Raw genomic sequence first — 16,796 nt, forward strand, 5'->3', positions numbered from 1 at the left:
AAAGTACACCCCTCAAAGAAATCATCTTGGGGTAGGATGAGCATTTTGACCCCACAGGTATTAGAGGAAAGTATTCAAAATTAGACAGTAAAAATGAAAAACACGAATTTTTCCAATAATATGTTTGTTTAGTTTGAAATTTCTCAATTTCACGAGGAACAAGAGAAAAAAAGTACCCCAAAATTTGTAAAGAAGGTTCTCCTGAATACAACGGTACCCCATATGTGGGTGTAAACCACTCTATGGGCACACAGCCGGGCTCAGAAGAAAAGGAGCGCCAATTAGCTTTTTCAATGCAGATTTTGCTGAAGAAGTTTCTGAGCGCCAGGTGCATTTGCAGCGCCCCTGTAGTGTCCGCAGAAGAGAAACCCCCCAAAAGTCACCCCATTTTGGAAAGTACACCCCTCAAAGAATTCATCTTGGGGTGTGGTGACCATTTTGACCCCACAGGTATTAGAGGAAAGTATTTAAAATTAGATAGTAAAAATGAAAAACTTGAATTTTTCCTATAATATGTTTGTTTAGTTTGAAATTTCTCAATTTTACGAGGAACAAGAGAAAAAAAGTACCCCCAAATTTGTAAAGAAGGTTCTCCTGAATACAACGGTACCCCATATGTGGGCATAAACCACTGCATGGCCACACAGGAGGGCTCAGAAAGAAGGGAGCGCCAATTAGCATTTTCAGTTCAGATTTTGCTGAAGAAATTTCTGAGCGCCAGGTGCGTTTGCAGCGCCCCTGTAGTGTCCGCAGAAGAGAACCCCCCCAAAAGTCCCCCCATTTTGGAAAGTACACCCCTCAAAGAATTCATCTTGGGGTGTGGTGACCATCTTGACCCCAAAGGTATTAGAGGAAAGTATTCAAAATAAGACAGTAAAATTGAAAAACTAGAATTTTTCCAATAATATGTTCGTTTAGTTTGAAATTTCTCAATTTCACTAGGAACAGGGAAGAGGCTGCATGCCCAAATCTGTAACGCAGGTTCCCCTGAGTAGAACGGTACCCCATATGTGGGCATAAACCACTGTATGGGCACACAGCCGGGCTCAGAAGGGAAGGAGCGCCAATTAGCATTTTCAGTGCAGATTTTTCCGAAGAAGTTTCTGAGCACCAGGTGCGTTTGCAGAGCCCCTGTAGTGTCAGAAGAATAGAACCCCAGCAAAAGTCACCCCATTTAGGAAAGTACACCCCTGAAAGAATTTATCTTGGGGTGCAGTGAGCGGTTTGACCCCACAGGTATTAGAGGAAAGTATTCAAAATAAGACAGTAAAAATGGAAAACTCGAATTTTTCCAATAATATGTTCGTTTAGTTTAAAATTTCTTAATTTCACGAGGAACAGGAGAGAAAACGTACCCCAAAATCTGTAACGCAGCTTCTTCTGAGTAAAACGGTACCCCATATGTGGGCATAAACCACAGTATGGGCACACAGCAGGGCTCAGAAGGAAGGGAGCGCCAATTTGCTGGAGCAAAACCGCAGCTAGTAATAGTTATTAGAACAGCGCAGTTACTAAAATACAATAAAAAATGAGATTACAGGTAATGTGGGGTGGTTACGGGCAACCTGGGGTGGTCACAGGCAACCTGGGGTGGTCACGGGCAACCTGGGGTGGTCACGGGCAACCTGGGGTGGTTATGGGCAACCTGGGGTGGTTACAGAGAATCTGGGGTGGTTACAGGCAACATGGGGTGGTTACGGGCAACGCGGGGTGGTTACGGGCAACGTGGGGTGGTTACGGATAAACTGAAGTGCTTATAGGTAATCTGGGATGGATACCTGTAATCTGGCGTGGTTACGGGCAATCTGGAGAGAGTCACTGGCAATTTGGGGTGGTTATAGGCAACGTGCGGTGGTCAGGGGCAACCTGCGGTGGTCAGGGGCAACCTGCGGTGGTCAGGGGCAACCTGCGGTGGTCAGGGGCAACCTGCGGTGGTCAGGGGCAACGTGCGGTGATTAGAGGCAACGTGCGGTGATTAGAGGCAACCTGCGGTGGTCAGGGGCAACGTGCGGTGGTTAGAGGCAACCTGCGGTGGTCAGAGGCAACCTGCGGTGGTCAGGGGCAACGTGCGGTGGTCAGGGGCAACGTGCGGTGGTTAGAGGCAACGTGCGGTGGTTAGAGGCAACCTGCGGTGGTCAGGGGCAACCTGCGGTGGTCAGAGGCAACGTGCGGTGGTCAGAGACAATGTGCGGTGGTCAGAGGCAACCTGCGGTGGTCAGAGTCAACCTGCGGTGGTTAGAGGCAACCTGCGGTGGTTAGAGGCAACCTGCGGTGGTCAGGGGCAACCTGCGGTGGTCAGAGGCAACGTGCGGTGGTCAGAGGCAACGTGCCGTGGTTAGAGGCAACGTGCCGTGGTTAGAGGCAACGTGCCGTGGTTAGAGGCAACGAGCGGTGGTTAGAGGCAACGAGCGGTGGTTAGAGGCAACGTGCGGTGGTTAGAGGCAACGTACGGTGGTTAGAGGCAACGTGCGGTGGTTAGAGGCAACGTGCGGTGGTCTGAGGCAGCGTGTGGTGGTCAGAGGCAACGTGCGGTGGTCAGAGGCAGCGTGTGGTGGTCAGAGGCAGCGTGTGGTGGTCAGAGGCAGCGTGCGGTGGTCAATGGCAACGTGCGGTGGTCAGAGGCAGCGTGCGGTGGTCAGGGGCAACGTGCCGTGGTAAGAGGCAACGTGCGGTGGTCAGCGGCAGCGTGCGGTAGTTACGGGCAATCTGGAGGGGGTCACTGGCAATTTGGGGTGGTTACGGTCAAGATGTGGTGGTTATGGGCAACGTGCGGTGGTTACATGTAATCTGGCGTGTTTACGGGCAACCTGCGGCGGTTACGGGCAAACTGGGGCGGATACGGGCAACCTGCGGTGGTTACGGGCAAACTGGGGCGGATATGGGCAACCTGCGGTGGTTACGGGTAATCTGGGAGTAAAACGCAATTATTACTATAATAAAAAGTGTGTTTTATTTTGTTTGTATGTTTTTCACATTTACACTTTTTCACTTGTACTTTTTTCACTTTCATTTTCACTGTATTACTATGATTACTGTGATATTTTCTATCACAGTAATCATAGTTTAGTGACAGAGACCAAATTGGTCTCTGTCACTTTAAATTTTCAGAGCTAACTGCTTCTGACGCGCATGCGCACATCAGAAGCAGTCAGGACGTCGAGGAGGACGGAGCTCCAGGATCAGGTAACGTATGTGGGGAAGGGGGGGGTGACTGGGGGACGGGGGTGACTGGGGGGGTGGGGGGCGACTTGGGGGGGGGGGCACGGTGACACTTTTTATCCCCTGTCACCAATGATTTATGGTGACAGGGGATAAAAAGTGCCGGGCAGCACTGGGAACAGGCGATCGGCGGTATATAGTATATACCGCCGATCGCCTGTTCCGGGACCCCGCAGGGGGGGTCCCCGATCACTGGTCCATGCTCTCCGCTACCTCCGGTGGCGGAGAGCATGGGGTTTTCATTCATTTTTTATTTCCATCGCTGCGAACAAACATCGTTTATTCGCAGCGATGGGGGCGGCCATCTTGGATTTGATGGCCGCCCGGGGAGGGGGGGGGGGGGGTAGAGATCGGCCACAAGGGGGCTGATCTGAGGTCTGATTAATACTTATTTCATCTCCCCCCACCGTGGATTCACGGTGGGGGGAGATGAAATGCAGCGGCGGCGCCGGTACTGGCGGATCGCCGCTATAACGGTAATAGCGGCGATCCGCCAGTACCAGAGGGGGAAAGGGAACTGCCGGGGGAGGATCTGTAGTGGCGGCGGGAGGAGGCAACATGCAACAGCCCCCTCCCGCCGCCCGATCGCCTCCTAATGCAAACATATCCCCTTAGACGCTGCGGTCGCATTGACCGCGGCGTCTATGGGGTTAACTGCCCGGGGGGAGCGCGGCTCCCCTCCCAGCAGAGGCAGCGGGAGGAGGCTATGTGACATAGCCTCCTCCCGCTGCCCGATCTCGCCTCGGGACAGCGGGGGGAGGCAGGGAACACATGACGTTTGGGAAACGTCATGTTGCGGGAACTACCTGCTTTACATGACGTTTCCCAAACGTCATTTTGCGGCAAGGGGTTAAAGAACAACTGAATTATTTTTTTGTTGCAGGTGGAGGCCAAGTATAGTACGGCTGGGTTCACACTGCATTTTTCTATCTGTTTTACAGTTTCTGTACATTTATTTTATCATACAGAAAAACATGGCCAACCACAATTTTATATACTTTTTAAAAGTGATACTTTCACCTCAGTTTTCCTGTGTGCTTTAATCATTATTGGACAGTGTCAATAGGCGGGGCTTAGCATCTATTTAACCACCTCATCACATGGTGAGTGTGGTTAACAGCACTGGACAAAGGCAAGGAGCAGGGGCTTAATGGATGATAAGCCTCGCCTAGGTGACACTCTCCACCGATGAACTTAAAGGGGTAGTGCAGTCTAAAACATTTTTCACTAAACAACACACATTACAAAGTTATACAACATTGTAATGTGTGTTATTTAAGTGAATGGCCCCCTTCCCCATGTCCCCTCCCCGAACGCGGACCCGGAAGTGTGATACAGTATACTTCCGGAACCACTGTCGACCCTGCCATCTTGAGACGATCACGTCATCTTCAGGATGCCAGACTGACTGCTCCATACCTCCCTCATGCCTGCCCTCCTCCAGCGCGTCATCATCTGCTCAGCCGCCATTGGCCGAGCATAACATAAAGATGTCTGGGGCTTCTGTTATGCTCAGCCAAAGGCGGCTGAGCAGCTGATGATGTGCTGAAGGGGGACCAGCATGAGGGAGGACTGGAGCATAATGTACCTGCTCCACGCTCCGGCTTCCTTCTTGGGCTCCCAGCATCTGGACATCCTAGTCAGCCAATCAGTGGATCCGCAGTGGATTTCACTGCGAATTTGCAGCGAGAAATCCGCTGCGGATCCACCCTGTGTGGTTGTACCCTTGTGCAGACTGAACACATTCGTACAATGCTGGTCAGGCACAGTCACATGCAGGATACATAAGTCCAGTGAATACAGGCGACATCCTGCCTGACCTGTTTTCATATGTGAAAATGGCGCAAACTCTCTGTAAATATATGAAACGTGAGCCAAGAACAACAGAGGATGAACATGGTGAAGACACCAGAGTGACATCCTCTATGGAGGAGGTTTATCCAGCAGTCTTACAGTAGGAATGTTCTCTGTTGCCCATAGCAACCAATCACAGCTCAGCTTTCACTATACCAGAGCGATGCAACCAATCACAGCTCAGCTTTCACTATACCAGAGCGATGCAACCAATCACAGCTTAGCTTTCACTTTACTAGGGCTCATGAAAATATGAAAGCTGAGCTGTGATTGGTTTCTATGGGCAACAAAGAGTGTTCCTACTGTAAGGCTACATTCACACGTTCCATGTTCCGCGCGGAACATGGACGTGAAATGCCTGTAACGGACTCTCCCCCGCTTGGGCAGCATCAGTGATAAGATGCTGGGAGCGGGGGAACTGTACAGATCTGTACCGCGCTGTAATGACACTGCCGCGTGGCTGATTCATTACAGCGTGGCGCACATCTGTACTGTTCCCCCGCTCCCAGCATCTTATCACTGATGCTGCCGGGGCAGGGGAGAGTCCGTTACAGGCATTCCACGTCCGTGTTCCCTAAGGAACACAGAACGTGTGAATACAGCCTAAGACTGCTGGAAAAGTCTTCCCCATAGAGGTTTCAGTTTTCTCAGACTCCACAACAGCCAGTCTGTCTAGTCCAGATTGGCTGTTCTGGAGTGTTGAAAAGCTGGGTATCTGTAACATTAGACATATTAGTAGTTGTCGCTTATCTTTCCTACAAATAATTCTCACTTCCTTGTAAATATAAATTGATGGTAGACTGGTCTAAGTTGCATCGGCTTCTAGGAAAGCTGGGTGGCAACTAATATTGAAACCATTAGATGTATTCAGAGACATGGGAAAATATACATGGTACTTTACATATATACTGTACGTGTGTATGGTGGATGAGGGAAGGAAGTTTTGGTAAAATAAAACGGACCTGTCCAGGCTTCCACCCAATGACAAGTGTCCCTGACACACAGTGATGCGCCCGCATACCAATTCACCGCTGCACACTACATTGTGTGAACTGACATGTTCTGTGTGGCCGTTATTCAATTAATAGTGGCCACACAAAACTGACATGTCAGTTTTTCATGCGGCCGGTTAGAATCCCAGCGAAAGCGTATACTATATGCATACGCTCCGGCCGGGATTCCATTCATGCACATACAATATATGCTTTGTATAAATCACTGATTTTTATACAAAACATATGTTGTGTGAACATGGCCTAATCATATATGTGATTAAAAAAATACAAACCGTAACTGAAACAGAAATAACACATAAGGCACAGATACCACTTCTATACATACATTTTATTAATGTGTATAAGGTCCAGCGAAACATACATGATACATGATCTGGTCTCCTTAAAATGATATAAACTGGAAACATGTCATATAGAGTTTATGTGATTGGGTCATTATCATAATAATAGTAATCAATCATCATCAATTAACAAATGGAACTTGTTTTTTTCCCCCTCAAAATGCAAAAGTTAAAAAACAGAAACTATACTATATGTATGTATAAAATTGTTGTAGTCTTTGTAAACCTATTATTATTTTTATTTAACCCTAATAACACAAGAATAATTCTATACAGAAGCATTCCCAGAGTATATCATCTCTCTGCACCCAGAAAGTGATCACCAGGTAACTGCACAGTGTATCATCGACTCGTGATCTGGTGATTAAGGCTGCCATGTAGGTTTCATCACCCGTAGCGCCACGTTCCCTATTTTATAAGCTGGAAAATGCACCAATCAGAATCTGTTTTCTTCCGCAGTTTCTTACTGTAGTTTATGATGGTTTCTCCCAGTTGCTGCCTCCCCCTAATATCTTTATAGAACCTTCCTCTACATATAATGCAGCATGAAGGGGCTCGGTGAAGGTGGCGGTGAAGGTGTGTAAGTGTCTGATGGGGTCACACAGCTCATAAAAGGACAGCTGCCCGGCCTCATAATCCAGACAGATCCTGAATCTATCACTGGAGATATTGTCAGGTAACGGTATCTCTTCACTGTCATGTGTCACTGAATACTGATTATTATTACTATCCATACACCAGGACTTGTTATTATATCCAATGCCTGACTCATCTCCCCTCCTGTCTATACTGGGATAACACATCCCAACACTCCACTCCCCTGATCTACTGATCTCCACATCCCAGTAATGTCGCCCTGAGGAGAAATTCCTGCTGCTCATCACTTGATAATAATCCTGGAATCTCTCTGCTGTTTCTGGACGATTCTGCTCCTCTTCTGTCCTGGTTGCAGTTTTCAGGTCGTCTGATATAAGGAGATTATTATCAGCTGTGTTTACATCCAGTAATATGTCTGCAGGACCCTCCCCATAGATCCTTATACTTGATATTATGTCACATAATGTGCGGAATGTGTCTGAGATCACAGCCACATCCAGATCATCTACATCATGGAGCTGTCTATCATGTCCCCCAGTGTCCTCATCACCTCCCTCCTCCTCAGGATCACACAAGTCACCTGTGTCTGGTTCCTGTAAGACAGTCAGTGGATCCGCCATGTTACACAGCTCCTCAATGTGTCTCATCTTCCTGGACAGCTCGTCCTTCTTTATTTCCAGCTGCTGGATCAGAGCAGACAGTGACAGTGACTCTTCCTTTTCCTGCCTGGAGATCTCGTTCAGGACCCTCTTCTCCAGGTCGTCCAGCCGTCTCCTGATGTCTGTAAACAGGGCAGTGACTCTCTCGGCTTCTCCAGCTGCTTTTTCTTGAGATTTTCTCCTGCGCTCCTCCACAATCCGGACTCTTTCCTCAGTCTCCTCTCTCTTTTTCATCAGTTTCTGGAGAACATTTCTCAGTTTATTCTTCTTCTTCTCAGAGGCCTTATCCATTGTCACCACCCGGTGTCTCCGATGTTCTCCTGCTGAGCAATAGACACAGATACAAGCAGCGTCCTCAGTGCAGTAATATTCCAGCATCTTCTTATGGACAGAACATTTCCTCTTCTCCAGGGAAGTGCTGGGCTCAGATAAGACGTGTTCTGGTGACTTGCTGTGAGCTCTCAGGTGTTTATCACACAGAGAAGCCTCACAGTGCAGACAGGATCTCACAGCAGGTACAGCAGAGTCCACACAGTAAGTGCAGCAGATCCCGGTTTCTGTCTGTGTTGGAGGAGTCAGCAGTATATTCTCTATTAGTTTACATAGAGCTAAGCATCTCATCAGTGCAGGCCGCTCCTGATACTCTTCTCTGCATTCAGGACAGGAATAAACTCCAGCCCCGTCCTGTGTATCCAGCACACGACCAATACAGAGCCGGCAGAAGTTGTGGCCACATCTCAGCATTACAGGATCTGTATAAGTGATCAGACAGATGGAACAGTCCAGCTCGTCTCTCAGAGCAGCAGACGCCATGGCTGACTGAGGAAGAGAGAAACTACAATTCAATGATGCTTAGGAAGTAGTAGAGAGTGGAGAGAGAGAGAGAGAGAAAGACATTAAACTATGATTCTCAGAATCCAGAGGTGGGTTATACTTGTGTACACAGGGCAGGGCTGAGCAGCACAAAATCAGTCACTATTAACCTGTTCATGAACACTTGTTATAATCATATATTCTATTTTCTGATATTTAGGGTATATAAAGATCCAGGTTGTTACTTATGGATGATATTCGTAAAGTAACACTGAGAATAAAAATTCCTCTAGAGTTGAGCGAATTTACAGTAATACCAAATCGAATCGCTAAAGGAGTAATCGTCCCGTGGAATAGAAGGCAACGATCAGCCGACATCGTTCATGTCAGCTGATCATTGCTTCGTTTGTCTTTCAAACAAGTTGAAAAACAAACGACTGATACAGCAACAATCTGCTGCTGTCGCTCCGTGGAATAGGAGCAGCTGCAGCAGACCGCTGCTGTATGCTATGGGCTGCACGGACAATCTAGCCATCACCCGGGCAGCCCCTGCCCCCCCCCCCCCCCCGCAGATCCCCGCGCCCCCCCCCCCCAGACTCACCTGCTCACTGCCGACGCGTGGAATACCAATAGGTGCGGCGGCAGCAAGTGGGGAAAGTTGGGAATAGGGGCTTTAGTTATCTCTGAGATCTGCTCATCTGCCTGCTGCCTTTTAACTTGAATGCCGCTCCATGCCAGTCTTCATAGGGTGCTGGGAAAAGTTGGATCCACTCCTGGGAAACTGGGAGAAGTTTCCTAGGCTGGATCCAACTTTTTCCAGCACACAGGGAGAATCGCCACAGAGCAGCAGTCCGTTAAATGGAAGCAGGCTGATGAGCAAATTTTAGAGATCGCAAAGCGATTCGGTATTATGGTTTATTTGCTCATCTCTAATTACCACCTTAAACAAATCATTACTATTATATTTCTTGGGTATAAAAATCTATAAAAATCTGTTAAAACATTTTTAGTGGAGATTGGAGAATAAATGCATCAAGGTTGAAGATTATAAGAAAATATAAAGGTTTAGGAGGTTCGTTGAAGAGCTAACATGATTTTGCCGCTAAATGTAATTGAAAATCACCAGTCAGCATGTCATGATCACGGTGAGGGGTTTGTGATGCCTGATCACTGACCATAGAACTGTTTGGGTGAATTATAAAGCAACACACTTAAATAGGAGATAAACGGATGCAATCCTGTGTGAAGTAACACTATATGCAAGACAATGGAGAGGGCAATGACGGGTGTTACAGGCAGGGCTGTGGAGTCGGTAAGCCGCAGCTCCAACTCCGACTCCTGAATTTTATCAGGACTGACTCAGACTCCTGCTCCTTCATAAATGGCCGGTCATATACCAGGGGAGTTATTTATCACACTGGCTCAGCAGCTTCTCCCTAATGTCCTATATGATCCTGGGGCGACTTCTGAGGGAATAAGGAAAGATATAAAAGCAGCTTCTCCTGTGTGCAGTGGATGCAGTCAGTCTCAAGCCTCCATGTCCTGGTCTTTTCCTGCTGACAGTCTTCTATGTTTCTAACTAAATATTGACCATAGTTAAAGAAACACTGCTAACAATGCCAGATCCCTGTGATATAGATGTCAGTCAGTGATATACAGGGTGTCACACATAGTAATATAGAGAGGGGTCACACATAGTGATATAGAGGTCACACAGTGATATAGAAGGTCACTGTGGGGGCACGCAATTGTACGCACACACACCACCTGCTGCAGCCATAGCATACATACACACACACACACACACACACACACACACACAGCCTGCTGCAGCCATAGCACGCGCACACACACAGCCTGCTGTAGTCATAGCACACACACAGCTGCAGCCATAGAACACTGAAGAAAAACACACAATCTTCTCCCAGAGAGAAAACACCACACTGAGGACAGAGGTTACAGCTACACTACTTATGTCTTCTCCTCCTCCTCTATATTACACAGGATATCTTCATATTACACTGCTGCTCATATACAGTCATCCATCATCCAGGAAGAGAACAGCACAGATCTCCCCACACACAATGGACTCTTCCAGCTCAGAAACAAACTGCCAAATAGTGACTGACAACTTTTCCATGACCCCCCTAGTAATAGGGCCAGAGTCCTGTTAGAATGTTACATTTTTTTTCCGACTCCAACTCGGACTCAGACTCCAGCCAAAACTAGCTCCGACTCCGACTCCACAGCCCTGGTTACAGGGAAAGGTTTCTGAATGTAATGTAAGTATATAAGGAACTGACTGATAGAGTGTAAGGGCCCGTGCAAACCGAGCAAAAGAGGCAGATTTCTTTTGCACCCTCTCTCTCCACTCAAAGAATTGACACGTCAGTTCTTTGAGTGGAGGCACACAAGAAATCCCATTGAATCAATGGGACAAGTAGAATTTCAAGCAGAGTTCGTGGTGCAGTCTCTGCTTGAAATTTCTGCCTCTTTTGTTCTCTGTGCAGGGGCCCTAAAATGGAAAAAAATCATGGGATTTAGGGAATATTAAACAGTTTACAACTCCCCAGCTTCAGTGAAACTACAAATCCCAGAAAGGCCTTTATTATCAGTGCGTTGTAGAGCTTGACACATTGGGTGAGCCTTATGCCTTACGCCATCAACATTGGGCTAAGCCATAGAGCGGCTTGATGCTGCAGTGATAAAATGGACAGGTATCAGGATTAGAATAAAACCATAGAAGATCAATACGGTTGGTGGGTACAGACAGACTGTGGCCATGTGTTAACCGCCCCATTTAAACAGCTAATGATTGGGGGGGCGTGGCTGGCAGCCGTTGTGTTCGGACATGTTCTCTGTCTGCTCCTGCCTCAGCGACTGATTCCCGCCACTTCCAGCACCTGAATCTCTCCCGTTTTGGACTTACTCAGCTGGAATCATAGCCTGGACCTTCTCCTTCAACAATATGCATAAGAAAACCTCTCAACTACAGCGTTTGACCATGTTGTTTCCGCATCGGCCTTGAGCAAAAATGGCGGAACCTACACAGCAGTAAAGACTGTGAGTAACCCCTGTATCGTGACTACAGGCACTACTAGTCAGGCCTCCTCTCTGCTTACAAATACCCCGAAATTGCGAACTCTAACCCCCTCTACTCCACGGCTTCAGGTGCCGCCTCTGTTACCCTCTTACAGCCTTATGAGATGACCGGACAAAAGCACTAATATTACCCAACCGGTTCCACAGTCGACACGGGGACCTGCGCCGACGAGCTGCACGACATCTCCCGCGGCTCCCTTGTCTGTCTCTCCCCTGCACCAACTATCAGAGGAGGTGAGGGACACTCAGCGACCACCACCATCTGCCTCCATGGATGGTTCTCCATCCTACGAGCGCGGCCACCGAAGATGCTACCCTACGGAGCATGAACTGTCTAAACATTCTGCAATCCGAGGAAGCCCCTTTCACTTTTAACAATTTGAAACAGATGCTTATGGTTTTTAGGGACTTCATCTTAGAAGATTTTAGGGACTTTAGGGATTTTAGCCACTTGACAGCCCTAGAAGAACGATCTCGGATGCATAACATTAAGGTGAGAGGTATCCCGGAAGACATCTCTATTCCTGATATGCCAGGATATATGCAAGGATTCTTAAAAACGGTACTGCCGGACTACACCAGGAGAGACTTGCTGATCGACTGGGTGTGCAGGCTCCCTAGAAACAGCAGCGTACCAAATGACAAACCTAGGGACACTATTGTACACATTCACCATCTGCATGTTAAATCTACGTTGCTAGCAGCTCTTAGGGAGAAGGTACCCCCGCCTGCTCGCTACACCATGCTATCGGTATATTTGGACCTCTCTGCCACCACGATGCGGTGACGCAAATCGTTATCCCCGATTATTGCTATCTTGAAAGAACGACATGTCTCCCACAATTGGAAACCCTCTATGCGACTGGCGATTTATAAAGACAACGCGACAAGGACAATTCAATCCTTAGATGAAGGCTTGTCTCTACTTCGCTCCTGGAACTTAAACCTCCACTGACCCTTGCCCTCGAGCACTAGACGTTTCTTGACTCACACTGCATTCCAGCGAGATGATAATCTTTAAACTATCTAGACCCGGGTGCTTCTACAGTGATGAGCTGACTTCTCCGCTACCTTTTCAGTTTGAACCTGGCTACGGCATCAGCTGGACTTTTGTACCCCCACTCTGTCTACTGCTTATCTTATTTGCAGTTCCTGTCTGCGCAGTTTGCGCTTTGTCTATTTGTGAAATACTGTGTTGTCTAGTCTATGTGTTGCCACATTACCTACTTAATCACTTTTGGATTTTTGACTACTTCACGCTACATATGATCTCCAGCCTTAGCACTAACTCTCTTCTCTACTCAGCTACTGCTAAGCTTACTCTACCCGTGCCTACTACTCCAATGTGTGGTGTCCTGTCTTGTCCGTTACGTGCGTCTGTGCTATCTGTGCTTTCTTGCTCTAACATACACCAACATGACTGTTCCCTTGGATTTTGTTAACTCTTTCATTGTGCCCGAGCCTTTTGACTGCCTGATAACTGCTTTTCATTACTGTAATGACTTGTATATGCCCAGTGCACATGTTCATAATCATTTTCTGTGACATTTTTGTAATTTTATGTTGTTAAAAAATTATTTGAAAATCCTTAATAAAAAAATTATTGAAACGTTAAACAGCTAATGATAGTATGTCCTCTTTAGGGTGCCCTCAAACATAAGTTTTTATCTGTGGTATTTCTCTGGCCTCCAAAATGTGGGGCATGGCGTTTTTGTTCATGTGTTTGCATTTTTTCTGGTGTTTTTGACTTTATGTTTGGATAATCTTTTTTGTGGACTAGGCGTTTTTGTGTGCACCAAGGTGGCTGAAATTCCTTATCTTCTACCATCTCGTGACATAGTTGATAAAATTAGGCAACAGCATCTAACAAGCAGTATTATACTCTTAGGACAGAAGATAGGCTGGAATAGCCTGAAACGGCCTTCGCCGCCAGAGGCACGTTGAGCACCCTATCCCATCCCCTCCCCGCCCCGCTATGTGTATGGATACACAATAAAGGACTGCCTGATTTCACTGGAATGGTGAGTGCGGGATTTCATTTCTACTACCATATTATAATGAAAAAACTTCTATTTATTGCATCATGGCAACTTTACAGCGCTGTAAAGTTGCCTTGCTTGATTAAACAGAATTTTTTTATTATTATTATTATTATTATTATAATACCGGCGGTTGGATGCTGTTGCCTACTTTTTGCTACTCTTATGGTCTCACTTAGGACACTGGGACTGGTAACTATGTCATCCCGCTATTGTGTCATTTATTTACAGCGAAGTAAGGACCTGCTGGTCCATCTAAGAGGAGTGCGATAGTCTGTGGATTTTTTGGATTTTTTTTTTTGTTGCTGGACCAAAAACACACAGAGAAATGTTTTTTGTTTTTTTTTTTCCTATTAAAATCTATGGGAGAAAAAGTTTGTAAAAAAAAAAAAAAAAAAACACCCTCAGTACGCTGTGTGTTTATGTATGCCATGCAAATATGTAGATGTTGTTTTGTTGTACAAGTTAGTTTTGTTACCTTCATCCTCAGCCCAATTTTTCGGGCAATCCTGCATTCTATTAAAATGTAAAGTAGGCAACGTAGGCAACGTTTGACTACAGCTCTTGTTTACCGATCTGCCTGCCTGTCCATCCTCCCTCTTTATGAATATTATTTTGCCGCTCTGCGGTGATGAGCTTGCCCGAGGAATATCACTGCAGAGCACCGCTTAAATATTTATTAAGAGGTATAGGCGGAATGATGTGCTGAGGATTACAGCCCCGCCCCCAGTGCACCAACTACCCTAATTAACATATTAATAAATATGGATTGCATAAAAATAAGGCTGAAAATGAAGTTAAGAAAACTAACTTCTTCAGCGTGCCCTGCTCTGTGGGAAGGTAACAGTAGCTTAGATTCCCTGCTAACCTGTCAGTAAAAAAAAAAGCATAGGATCTCACTGATCAGGCGAAAGAGTGGGGAGCAGTGTGCGGTAGTGTCCTTAACTTTTTCATAGTCACTCATCTCCATTCAGTGTCCCCATAGACAAATAAGGGTTGAAACATCATACACCAGGATGTGCAATAAGTACTTGAAGATTATTGCAATATTTTGGATGTTGTTAAGAGTTTTTCTCTGATGTTTAATAGCCAGCACTTGGTATTGCTGGCATTTTAGCTTGCATCCGCTGACATAAATCTCTATAAATATTTGGACTTCATTGCTAAGGGCCCCATTCCACCGAACGATTATCGTTCAGATTATCGTTAAATCGTTAAAATCTAAACGATAATCGTTCGGTTGAAATGCAGTTAACGACTAACGGCCGAACGAGAAATCGTTGATCGCTTTATAAGACCTGGACCTATTTTTATCGTTGCTCGTTAGCAAAATGTTCGCATTGAATAAGACATTGTTCGTCGTTCGCAATAGATACGAACGCAATAACGAATAAATAGCGAAGGAAAACGATCGCAATTACGATCATAAGAAACGATTATCGTTCCATGGAAATGAGTGAACGTTTTCAGGTCTTTCGCAATAGCGGTCATTTGAGATTGTTAATCGTTAACGATTATGCAAACGATAATCGTCCGGCGGAATAGGGCCCTAAGTCTGGGTAATGCTGGACCCTATTACCTCTTGCCTTGTACTTAGGCGCTTACAGTTAAAGGGATAGGCACAGCACCTGGCAACCCCCCCCCCCCCCCAAAAAAAAAAAGAAAAGAAAAGAAGAAGAAGAAGAAGAACAGGGGGCCCCAGCACATCACATGTATCAGCACTTGGCAGACCCAGCTCAACACTATTTCTAACCAAATCCAATATACAAAGATCAATATTACCAATAATACCAGTGTACAAGAGATAAACAATACTGCCACACTATGACCTTATATTACCACTACATAGTGACAGACTACCATAATACTGTTAGGGCCAGTTCACACTGAGCAAATTCAGCGGAATTCCGCCTGCCTCAGTGTCAGACAGCGTGTCGATGGGAGGGCTCGCTCTCCTCCGCGTGTCTATCTGAGGGCTGTGGAGAGCTGAGGCGCACGAGCTCTCCCACAGACAAGCTGTCTAACACTGAGGCAAGTAGGATTTCCACCGAATTTGCTCAGTGTGAACTGGCCCTTACTGAAGAAATCCTAGAACACAAAACCAATATTATCAGCATGAAAGAGACAAAAACCTACTACCACACCATGATAATACCACCATATTGTTACTAAAAAAATCTCTGAAGGTTCTGCAGGCCATATCAGTGGTTAAAGTGCAAGTAACAAGTAAGGATCTGTAGCACATGGCTATGTGTGCAGCAGTACAACAATATATCCACCCACCTGTCTATAGAAGAACATGGAGTTGCAGATAATGAGTTTCTTAGTATAAAGTAGAACAATCCATATATATGTGTGACGTTTGGGTCCTCCTGTAATGGACTTTCACACACTGCATAAACATAAATATAAAGCTATAGTGCCATAGAGAAATGCATCTCCAGCTTATAACATAACAGCATACATGGTGCAAAGAGCAAGGACCAGCACAGAAGAGCTGCTAGATACCTCCAGGACTCACTTTGTGCTTAGAGACAGAGACATTTTAGAGAAGAGGAAAAGACAGGAGACCATGGAGAGATGGATACTCACAGGTCACCAGTAGTCAACTTAGGTTTCGCTTCACTGACTTGTCTTTCTGTTTCACAGGATGGAGGAGCCGCCCCTTCCCTCATGAGCAGGACAGCCGGATTCTGATTGGCTGAGGAAGCTGTGATTGACTGCTAGCTTTTCTAATACGATAACGCCTCTACCTAGTGGTGAGGGGCGGGACTAGTATCTTTATACTGATTGGCCAGCACAGCACTACACCGTCCCTCAGCCCATATAATTACAAGGTGAAATCATATCTTTTACAGCCATGTGAAGTGGCTGTATGTGTACTGTCCATGTGTGAGGTGACTGTATGTATACTGTCCATGTGTGAGGTGACTGTATGTATAATGTCCATGTGTGAGGTGACTGTATGTATAATGTCCATGTGTGGTGGCTGTATGTATACTGTTAGTGTGTGAGGTGACTGTATGTATAATGTCCATGTGTGGGGTGAGGTGACTGTATGTATACTGTGCATGTGTGAGGTGGCTGTATGTATACTGTCCATGTGTGGTGGCTGTATGTATACTGTTAGTGTGTGAGGTGACTGAATGTATAATG

The 16,796-nt window shown here is 46.3% G+C and overlaps 1 protein-coding gene across 2 annotated transcripts; it reads right to left on the reverse strand.

Moving 5' to 3' along the window:
- Positions 1–6,443: 6,443 nt before the first annotated feature.
- Positions 6,444–16,287, reverse strand: LOC138772043 (E3 ubiquitin/ISG15 ligase TRIM25-like). 2 transcript variants are annotated; one of them, XM_069952141.1, is made up of 2 exons: positions 16,233–16,287; positions 6,444–8,505 (listed from the first exon to the last, which is right to left on the reverse strand). In XM_069952141.1, exon 2 carries the CDS (start codon positions 8,497–8,499, stop codon positions 6,904–6,906), a length of 1,596 nt encoding a protein of 531 aa, XP_069808242.1. In that variant the 5' UTR covers positions 8,500–8,505; positions 16,233–16,287; the 3' UTR covers positions 6,444–6,903. The 2 variants fall into 2 exon arrangements, with proteins under 2 accessions (XP_069808242.1, XP_069808234.1); XM_069952133.1 differs by lacking the exon at positions 16,233–16,287 and adding an exon at positions 15,924–16,014.
- Between the last annotated feature and the right edge of the window lie 509 nt (positions 16,288–16,796).

This window comes from Dendropsophus ebraccatus, chromosome 1, assembly GCF_027789765.1.
Source record: "Dendropsophus ebraccatus isolate aDenEbr1 chromosome 1, aDenEbr1.pat, whole genome shotgun sequence".
NCBI classification, from domain to species: domain Eukaryota; kingdom Metazoa; phylum Chordata; class Amphibia; order Anura; family Hylidae; genus Dendropsophus; species Dendropsophus ebraccatus.